Below are 11,071 nucleotides of genomic sequence, written 5' to 3'. Positions count from 1 at the left end.
TGTATGGGTGTGTGACTGTGTGTGGGTGGTGAATGGGTGTGTGAGTGTGTGGGGTATATGGGTGTGTGAGTGTGTGGGGTTGTATGGGTGTGTGACTGTGTGTGGGTGGTGAATGGGTGTGTGAGTGTGTGGGGTTGTATGGGTATGTGAGTGTGTATGTGGGGTGTATGGGTGTGTGAATGTGTGGGCTCTTCCTACCCACTGTCACTCATCGAAAGTTTCCCTTTGAATCAAAACTATGGAATGTCATGTAAAATTAAGTAGTAACCCACATAGAATCATACTGAAAAGCGCTGTGTAAGATTTTCTGTTGCAACCCTTAAGCCTTAATTCAGATCAGTTATTTTTAAGATATTTAAAAAATACTCTCGTTTTGAAATAATTATAGATGTACATGCAATTAGAAGAAACAGTTCAGGGAATTCCCTTATATCCCTCCCCCATCTTCTGGTGCTAACATCTGGTTTAACTGGAGTATAATATTATAACCGAAAAGTTAATATTTGTACAAACCCTTACCTTATTCAGATTTCATTAGCTTTACCAGCGCTGATGGGGGGGGGTGCCTTTGTGTGTACATTTCATTCTATCCAGTTTTAACACATGTAGATTTATGTGACTATTGACACAATACAGAATGGTTTCATCACCAAGTCCCCACATGCTACTTTTTTGTACCCCCCCCCTCTGCCTACCAGCCTAACCCCTAGAAAGCCCTAGTCTGTTCTCTGTGTCTAGAATTGTGTCATTTCAAGAATGCTATACAAATGGAATTGTAGAGTATGTGTAACCTCTTGAGATTGGATTGTTTCATTCAGCCTAATTCCCTGAAGATACATCCAAATTGTGTCTTCAAGTATTTGTTCCATTTTATTTTATTTTAATTTTTTAAAAGTATTTTATTTATTTATTTGAGAAAGAGAGAGAGAGTACGAGCAAGAAGAGTTGGCAGAGGGAGAGGGAGAAGCAGACTCCCCACTGAACAGGCAGCCTGATGGCGGGGGTCCACCCCAGGATACCAAGATCCTGATCCGAGCCAAAGGCAGATGCCTAACTGACTGAGCCACCCAGGTGTTCCCCTGTTCTGTATTTTAAAGAAACTGTCAAGCTTCTGTCTGCAGAGGTTGTGCCCGTTTCTGTCCTCACCAGCAGTGTTCCTGGTGACCAGCTTTAGCACACCTGTCCTCCCCACTCTTCGGGTGCTGCCGCTGCCTTTCATTGCCTTTGTTCAATAGGTCTGTAGTGACAGGCCCTGGAGGTCTTAACTTGGAATTCTCTGATGGCAAAAGATGTGCTTATTTGTCCTCTGTCCATTCTCCTCAGTGAGATGAAACTTTATGTTTGCTTATTTTCTCATTGTTTCTATTGTTGAGTTTGGGGAGATCTTTATGTATTCTAGGTCTGAGTCTGAATCTTTGTCTTACAAAGATTTCCCTCCACTCTACAGTCATCTTCTCATTGTCTTTGAAGATTTCTCTCATAGGAGAAATTTTTAATTTTGAATGCGGTCCAGTCTTTCAGTTTCCCTTGTATGGTTCGTGTCCTTACTGTCAAGTCTGTGAACCCTTTGGCTAGTCCCAGGTCCCCAAGATTTTCTCCTGTGATTTTTTTTTTTTTCCTAAAACTTCAAGTTTAACATCTTACATTTAAGTCTGATCCGTTCTGAGTCAGTATTCGTGTAAGGGGTGAAAGCTGGGATTGAGGCTCCTGTCTTTCAACAGTGTTTGGTCGTTTTCCTGATCCAGAGCTTACACCGGTTCTGCTAGACTTATACCTAAGGATTTCTTTTTCTTTGGAATAATTTTAGATGGTATTATTTTTTAATTCATGAGTATTCTCTCAGAGACCTCCTCGCTCACACACAGAAAACAACAAAAGCCCATAACCAAACAGAAGAAGAAATACAGGATTGAAAACAGACCTCAAAGTGATTGAATTGCAGTTGATGCTTTGTTGAATGCTCGGGCCTCCGGTGTGAAGGGCCTGTACCTGAGGCGGCCTCCTCACGAGGCGGGCTACCCGCGGGAGGCGCGCTTCACCTGGAAGCCCTTGTTCTTGGAGCCTTCGATTCCGTATCTGGCCCGATTCACCTTCAGCGAGCTTCTCACGTCTCTGAGGTTTAATTCCTTCTTATTATAAAATGAAACTAACTCTGCTCTCTTAAGGAAAAAATGTCCAGAAGTTGCAATTAAATTAAATGAAAGAAGGTATGTGACACATAGTGAAGGTATCTGACACATAGTAAATGATCGGGAAACATTGCTTTCTCTGCCCTTCCTTCCTCTCTGCCTTTTTATTTATTTCTCTTTCCTTCCATTCCGACTTTACGTCCCTTGCCGGTTCCTGATGGCCGGTGGGGGCTGTTGGATCTGGCAGGGCTGCTACTGTAACTAGGGCTTGACAAGATGAGCGGCGGGAGGCTGACCCCTGTGCCCAGCTAGTCTCCCACAACTCTGCCTCCTCCTCCACCATCTAGCATTCTGCTGGACGATGAAATAGTGAGGATTAGTAAATAGTGAAGTCTGTTTCTTTTATTTAAATTCAGAATGCTTAGCAGCACATGAGTTTTCATGAGTGAAGATGAGCCACCTTTCTGTGTTTTTGTGGTGGTTCATTAGCATACCTGGGACCTGCAGATGCCTTTAACAGGCAACTGCCAGCCTCTCAGGTCTTGTTTGGGGTGTGGGCCTTAACAAAATACAGGACGGTACCGAAGCAGGTTCATGGTTTCATGTAGAGATTGTCTCGAACTCCTTGGACTGAAGCCAGAGTGATAGACTCAGAGCAGGCCAATGGAAGTCGTCTTTCTCCAGGTAGAATCCATCTTGTATGAAAGATCCCAGAGAAATGGGGCAAGTGAAAGGAATGTCTCCTTTAGAAATTCAAATGAAGCTGGAGTCCCCCTAGAGCTGATTATCCCTCCCCCTCCTTTTGACAAGTGTTCATCCAGTTAATTTGGAACAAGTCCTCTCCTCCCATCCCCAGTAGTAACTTTGGGCTAAGTGGGTGACTCGGGAACCCTGGGAGTTGCAGGCTGGGGGTGCCCCCTCCAGCATCCTGGTCATTGTCAGACAGCCAGTGGTCCTAACTGGTCAGAAGCCTGGAGAGATTATGTCACCCTCTGCCCTTCACCCACGGATGTGAGACCAAAATGGAAACCACGGGCAAGCAAATGTTGAGTGCAACCCAGCCTTGTAGTTCTCATATAAGGAAGAAGCTTAGTGTTGAATTATTATTATTATTATTATTATTGGTAATAGAAATAAAAATGCCTCTTTGGAATTGTACTGGCTTAGGAAGCAGAGAGCTGCAAGATGGAACATCACACAGGTCTTGGTCTTGGCCAGTGTACTTTTAAGTTTTCTTTAAGGGCTACTTGTTCCAGTGATAACTTCTGTCCCGCACTTCTGTCCTTCAGGTTCTTTTAATAAAAGTAATGAGGGTAATGGTGTTGAGAGCAGGGAGGGGCCTCTGCCAAACTCATGCCAAAAAGATGTCTGAGGCGTCCACCCATATCTTGGCCCAGCTCGGCAGCTTCCAAGGACTTGTGTGATGAGCCCTGAGCACAGGAAACTCAGCTGTGCCCGTCTTTTCCTCTTCTTTCTCCAGCAAGGATTGAAAATCACCCACCATGCGGAGAAGACACTGTCCAGCTTCTGTAAGTGGCAGAAGAGCATCAATCCGAAGAGTGACCTCAACCCTGCCCATCATGATGTGGCTGTCCTCCTCACCAGGTACCCTGGGAACTACACGGAGGCCGGGGTCTGCAAAGCAGGGGACTGGTGGGTGGAGAGTTACCTGGTTTTCAAATGTAGGCGTGTCTCCTACTGTTCACTGCTCTGTCATTTTTAAAGGCAGTCCTGTGATCTACATGACTCCCAAGACCCATACCAGTGAGGGGGCAGTTGGCAAACAGTACAGGAAACTCTCCTTTTTAATAAACTACATCTGCTGGCAAAATGCAAGCCTTTTTCCTATCCTGAAAATGACTTCATCTTTAAAATTGGCTTTTTCATGCAGCTCCATAAGCAATCAGGAAGATTGTTTGCAGATCCTCATTAAAGACTCCTGAAAGTCTTCAGCATGGGGTTTCTGATCCTTTGTTTTATCTTTAAAAACTTTCCCTCTGTCTCTACAGAAACCAGTCCTCCTGGTAACCCACCCCTGACTGATGCTAAAGACAGAATATAGGCAGCAGGTCTCCCTCTCCTGAATAGGCAGAACTGTTTGCCTACACTTGTCTCCCTTTACCCCCATGAAGATAGTATTTTGTTCTGATTACACATAGCCCCTCTGGTACAAAGAAGAACCATCAGCCTTCTAGGATTCTTAGCTGTGAAAGGCTGATAAACTCTTCTGATCATCCCAGGCTCTTGGAGGCTATGTGTGCTCATTGATTCAATAAATGTTTGTTGAATACCTGCTGTGTAGTAGACACTATTTTAATCTAGACATATGAAGGTCTTCCATTCATGGGGAAGTATGTTCTCATGGGGGGAACCCCTATGCAGATTCAGAGACACTAAGAAATCCAGGCATGTGTCATGGAGGAGGGTGCTTGGCCTGGCCTTTCAGCCACCAAGAACCTCCTGCACAGAAGGCCCTTGTTTATGTTCTCCCTGGGGAGGACAGGCTGCCCCCGAACACTTGGGCCTGTCATCTCTCCCAGTGCATGGGATGCCTGCAGAGGTTGATAAACAGCCTTCACTCCAACTATCAGAAGCACTCTTTTGAGTGAAAGTATCAAAACATTGGTTGAATGCAAACAATCTCCAGAGGTTCATATTGGAACCTGTGACATCAGTCAGTCCCCTGGGAGGTAGGTTAATGTGAGTTGGGAAGGTAAGCACAGGGGCTCTGGGAAGCCAGCAAGCAGGCAGAAAACACTGAGGACCTGGGCGAGAAGCCATGGAAAGACTTCAGTCCAGGCAGGACCTCTCTGTAGAGAAGAATCCTGGATCTGGGACCACCCTTGGAAGCCGGGTCAGCTCCACCTCTTTTCTTGTCCTTAAAGTAGAAATTATTTCTTCTCTCCTTCTCACATGAAGATATGAGTGAGTTGAGGATGATTAGCATTTGTGGAGTGTTTGATGTAGCACTGTGCTACATCTCTTAGAATAATCAGCATTCCATTTAATCTCCACAGCAACCCTGGCCATTGACTCCTACTAGCCATTCCCATTTTTCAGAGCGGGAAACTGAGGTTTGGTTATGTCACTTGCCCCAAATCTCATTGCTGTTAACAGGAACAGCTGGGACATGAATCCAGGCAGTTGTACCCTAGTAGTTTAACTATTAGGGTTAGAACAGAGAGACAGCTCTATTCTAACAGAGCTGGAGCAAAGGCCTGGTTTCAATGTATGTTGAACTTCACCAGCTCCTAAACAGTGGAGAGTATTTCAGATTTGAAAACAGGATTTCTCACTCTTGGCATCACTGACATTTTGGCTTGGTTAATTCTTTGTTGTGAAGGGCTGTCCCGTGCATGGAAGTATATTTGACATCATCTCTGGCCCCTCTCCATGAGATGAGAGTAGCACCCGCTTCTGAATGTGGCAGCCCAAACTGTCTCCAGACACTGCCTAAATGTCCTGTAGGAGTCGGTGGGTGAGCCAAAGCACCCCCTTCTGGGAACCTCTGTTCTGAAGAAACAGGCAGCACCAGGGAGGGAGGTGTGAGACTTGCCTCCAGAGATCCAGGCTGAGGTCCACTTCAACAGGGTTCTCTATAGAGCTGCATTGAGGAGAAGGCACATTTGCTTGAACATATCTTGGTTTGAGCATACCTTATGAAGTGGGAATAGTATACCGAAAGATGCATGCCAAGCCATCTTTTCTCTTATACTACTCCCAGTATAGGGGTGGGGTGTAGAGCTTATGTGCTTTGGGGAGCATAAGCTCCTGGCCTGGAAGACTCCTATCCCTACATTTCTATTATTACCCCCTTGTTTTCTCTTTAGTGCTAGATACTTAGTAGGCATGCAGTGAACAATTGTTTAATGGACCTAACTCCTGTCTTATCACAATGAGAAAGCCAGGGAGTTAGCAATAGACTCCATCTTTTCCCAGCAGCTCCACGCAGGCCTAGACTTTTTGAAAAAAGTGAAATAGTGACCAGTACATCTTGCTGTAGGGGCGGAACAGTGTTTTCTTGATCCTCCCTCAGACCCAGCAATTAGTTAGAATGATTGGGCTGTATGATTCAATCTAGCTCTCCAACACAAAACCATCCAACAACTATTGCTATGACAGTGGAGATCAGATCTGCCGGGGTACCCTGAGATGGGAGCTGTCTCTCTGTTCTAACCCATTGTCCCAGCTGTTGTCTCCTGAGGAGCTGTTCCCCTCCTGAGGGGAACTGAGGACTCATAGGAGTTTTTGGAGTCTCCATCTTTTCCATGGCCTATTGGAAACAAATAAACAAACAAAAATCCAGACCATTTGTTGCCAGAAATGGTACCCACACTAGCCCAGTGAGTTGAAGATCTGTAACTAACTGAAGTTCAGAGCCTTGTTAGCATTTGTGCTAATTATTCTCGGCAAAGAGCTCTTCTTGAATTGAAGAAAACCAAAAGACCAGTTAATTCTTGTCCTTGACTGAAATAATGCGCACAAACATATGGGAGCACGTTTTTACATTTAAAGACTATAACCAGTATTTTTTTGAGATCCAAGGAGTTTTTATTTGTATAGGCATTCCTTCCCATATGCCATGTTGTTAGCATAGTGGGGCTGCAGAGACAGCTGATTTGAGCTCCTGATGGATTGATGAGACCAACTGCCTGTTTTCGTGAATAAGCAGAAGTTCTCAGGGGAATTTTGAGCACAGATCTCAGAAAGACATACTTGAAAACCTTCGGCCACTGCTGGTTGTCCTAACTTTGTATAAAAGTTCAAATAATCTTAAATTTTCCATCAAATCCTTCTCTTTTGGTCCACACAATGTAATTTGGCCTCTTGGGATTAAGGCAGAAGCAACTCAAAATAAAACATTTGTCATATTTTCCTACATTTTTAAGGTGTTACTGAGATTTAGTAATTAAGAAGTGAAATCAGAGTAATCTTGTGAATGCAGAATTACCCCGCTATATTTGTATGGACTTTTAAAAACAATTTTAATCATGCTTCCCAGACCACACTGAATGTGAGTTAATACCCAGATTTTTTTCCAGAAGGGTTTTTTCAGATGTTTCTTTGCAAGCTTATGCATCTCTGTTCTCTGCTTTCAGAAAAGACATCTGTGCTGGTGTCAATCGCCCTTGTGAAACCTTGGGTCTGTCCCACCTGTCTGGAATGTGCCAGCCTCATAGGAGCTGTAACATCAATGAAGACTCTGGACTCCCTCTGGCTTTCACAATTGCCCATGAACTTGGACACAGGTAAAGGGCTAAGGAAACAGTGATCTCCTTGCCATGTTCATGTACCATGTGGGTAGAAAGAAGGGAAAGTCCCTTAAGTGGATCATCGGGAGTTGGGTTGTGCTGCATCTTGAGACTCATTCTCCCAAACTTCTGCTTCCTCACCTGTAAAGTAGGGACCATCATGTGCTTCAAAGATTTCTGTGTCTTTTATTCCCTGACCATTCATGCCTGTCTACATCACAGAACCAAAGAGGCTACTACAGTTCTCTAAATTAGAATGGGTGGAGCACAGACAAGGACAAAAGCTGTAACTCACTTGATGAATTCAGAAATAACAATCCCTGTTTAGTTCTTACGGAATAGTAATAATATTAATATCACTTAAAAGTCACAAACATGAACATTTTTCACCTTTACTTTATGTCATACGCTTTGTGTTGTGTTATTGAATCCTCTCAAGAACCTTATAAAACAGCTACTATTGTTAACCCCATTTTACTCATATGCATTAAAGGAACACATTGAATAAAGCAGAGATTTAAAACTGCCATCAACTGGAAAAGACCATCAAGCAAACGTCGGTGAGCAGGATGTACATTTGTCTCAATAATGAGTGAATTTGATTAGGTGAATTCATAGAAGGCAGATTGCAGAATGTTTTGAGTGAAGAGAGAATGAGGATTTTGGATATTCCAGGCCTGGCCTCTGGTCTGGGCTTTCTCATCTTTTTTCTCCTGTAATACTGGAAGTTTTCAAAAATACTTTTACCTGCAGGACAAAACTAGAGTATCGGCTTGGAAGTTGGGAAAAGTGAGTGCTTACTCTGGCTTTCCATCAGCCAATATTATTACCTTAGATAATCCCCAATACCTCTGCTCACCAGCTCCCTCATCTGTGAAGCGAGTAGGTTGAACAAGGCAATTTCTTAGGTATTGTCATTTTTTAGATTATTACCAAAAAGCCCTGGGAGATAAAGGTGTTATGTTTTAGTATCCTTAGTTATCAGAAATTTAAAGACAAAGAGGTTAAGTGACTTGCTTATACAGGTAATTAACGATCGGAGACAGAAGGCTAGATGTTGAAAAGACTAGGCTGTAGTAGTTGGCATGCTGATAATAAAACTTGACAAAATGAAAGCTATTCTCATGTAGAAACATAGACATCCTCTGTCCTGATATGTGAAAGGATATATTCCCTGCAGCCTCCAGTCAAGTCTTTGGTGTCAGTAGCATCTGCTGGCTAAGTAATGCTAATAAATATAATGAGGTCAAACTGAGAAATGACTGCTCAAGGCCTTCCCCGAGTGGTATACTCAAGGTAAAGAAAAATGGAGAAGACTTGCTTGATAAAAGGTGCTCACAAATGCTCATTACTTCTGTTTAAAGAATGGATTTCTTATATGTTCAACTTAATCTGGCTGTATAAAAGGCGTCAGAAATAAGCTAGGCAGATTCTACAAAATCAGATTTGCTCCAATTTTTGACACAATCACTGGCATGATTATCTGGACATGGACCTATGATTTTTGTGAGCAAGACTACAAAGCCAAGGCCATAAAGCCAAGGGCAAGTATGATCCTTTCAGAGTTTAGAAATTCTCCAATAAATGTAAAAACCTCTTAGTAACGTTACTTGAGCACTATTTCCCTGAATTCTTGGAAACAGAGTTGTAGATGTTTACTGGTTATCAGAAGTGGTAGGTTATCTAACAGAATTGAACTGGGTCACTATCTGAATTGATTTAATATTTTGATATTTGTCCTCTAAATGTCAAGGATCTGTGCTGTGATTGCTGATGGCTGCTTCTGATTCACAGAGGTAAAAACAAAGTTGTGGGCAGCCATTGTGGTTGTACTTCTCCATGTTGTTGTAAGCCTCCACGCCCCTGCCTTTAACTGGAGTGTCTTCTGGAGGACTTAAAGGACCAGCACCCTTTTCTCCCCCTATTCACCTTTCTTTTTCCCTTTGAGAGCAAGACAATAAAGAATAGGACTTTTGAAAGTAATTGCATATATGGGGAGAATTAGAAAGTAACCACATATGCCCAGATAGATTCAGAAAAGACCTGAGAAGACCTTAAATTTTTACCTCAGTTTGCTCCTTGGCATAAACACAACCTATAACTAAGATGATTAATAATAATAATGATAATAATGATTGGGGTGCCTGATTGGCGTGGGTTAAAGCCTCTGCCTTCGGCTCAGGTCATGATCCCAGGGTTCTGGGATCGAGCCCCGCATCGGGCTCTCTGCTCAGCAGGGAGACTGCTTCCTCCTCTCTCTCTGCCCACTTGTGATCTCTGTCTGTTAAGTAAATAAATAAAATATTTTAAAAAATAATAATGATAATAGTAATAATAACAATAATAAAAACAGCAAACCCTAAGGAAGAAGAACATGATTTTTAGAGTTTCCACATTAATAGATTCAAATGTTCACTTTCCCCTACACACAAAAATCCCAAAACATGCAAAGAATCAGGGAAGTATGGCCAATTCAAAGGAAAAATAAATCATTAGAAATTGTTCCTAATCGCAGATTTATTACACAAAGATTTTAAAACAAGTGCCTTAAAGATGCTCAGAGAACTAAGGAAGATATGGATAAAACCAAGAAAATGATGTATGAACAAAAATAGAATATCAGTAAAGAGATAGAAAATCTAAAAAGAAAACCAAGATGAAATTTTGAAGCTAAAAAACAAAAAGTACAATCAGTGTAATAAAAAATTAACTAGAGGGAATCATTGGCAGGTTTGAGTAGGCAGAATAAACACCAATGAACTTGAAGATAGGACAATGTAAATGATCAAGCCTGAAGAACAGATAGAAAAAAGAGTACAGTTTTATCCAGTGCAATAAGACAAGAAAAAAAAAAAGACAACAGGTTGGGAAGATATATAACTAGCTTTATTTGCAGATAATATAATTGTATCTGTAGAAAACCCCAAAGAATCTATGTAAACACACAGACTAGAAAAATAAGTTCACAGGGTACAATAGAGTCATAAAAATCACATTTTTATATACTGATCATGAATAGGTGGATATTGAAATTAAAAATGCAGTAACCTTCATGATCACTCAAAAGTATGATATTTTTACATACATGATTATATACTTTTAAAGCTAACAAAACATGTACAGGACTTTATGCTGAAAACTACATAACACCAAGGAAAGAATGAGAGATCTAAATAAATGGAAACATATACTCTGTTTATGAATTGGAAGATTCAACATGATAAAGATGGAATTCTCCTGAAATAAATATATAAGTTTAATGATATTTCTACCAAAACGGCAGTAAGATTTTTTTTTAATATAGAAAATTATTCTAAAATGTATGTGGAAAGGCAAAGGAACTAGAATAAGTTTTCAAAATAGTTTGAAAAAGAATAACAGAATGGGAGGAATCAGTCTACAAGATTTCAAAAATTATTATACAACTTCAGTAACAAAGATTGTGTGGTTTGGGCGGAGGGAGAGACACAAACATCAATGGAATCAATCAGAGAAGTCAAAAATAGTGCAAAACAAATATAACTGATTTCTTGACAAAGGTATAAAAGCAGTTCAATGGAGGAAAGGTGGCCTGTTAAAGAAAGGTACTGAAGGAATGACATCCATAAGCAAAATTTTAAAAAATATAAAATGAACCTCTACTTAAGTATCACACCATCTGCAAAAATTATCTTGAAGTAGACACAAACT

At 41.5% G+C, this 11,071-nt stretch overlaps 1 protein-coding gene across 1 annotated transcript in view; it reads left to right on the top strand.

Moving 5' to 3' along the window:
• Nucleotides 1–11,071, top strand: part of ADAMTS12 (ADAM metallopeptidase with thrombospondin type 1 motif 12) — a 298,247-nt gene that overhangs the window by 173,848 nt on the left and 113,328 nt on the right. Inside the window, exons 6-7 of the mRNA XM_059416968.1 lie at nucleotides 3,610–3,734; nucleotides 7,229–7,378. Of these exons, the coding sequence (XP_059272951.1) occupies nucleotides 3,610–3,734; nucleotides 7,229–7,378 (275 nt within the window). The remainder of the gene's footprint in view (nucleotides 1–3,609; nucleotides 3,735–7,228; nucleotides 7,379–11,071) is intronic.

Source organism: Mustela nigripes, chromosome 12 (assembly GCF_022355385.1).
Source record: "Mustela nigripes isolate SB6536 chromosome 12, MUSNIG.SB6536, whole genome shotgun sequence".
In the NCBI taxonomy this organism is placed as follows: domain Eukaryota; kingdom Metazoa; phylum Chordata; class Mammalia; order Carnivora; family Mustelidae; genus Mustela; species Mustela nigripes.
Note: the sequence above shows the minus strand (reverse complement) of the source record. Positions and strands in the feature narration are given on the sequence as shown.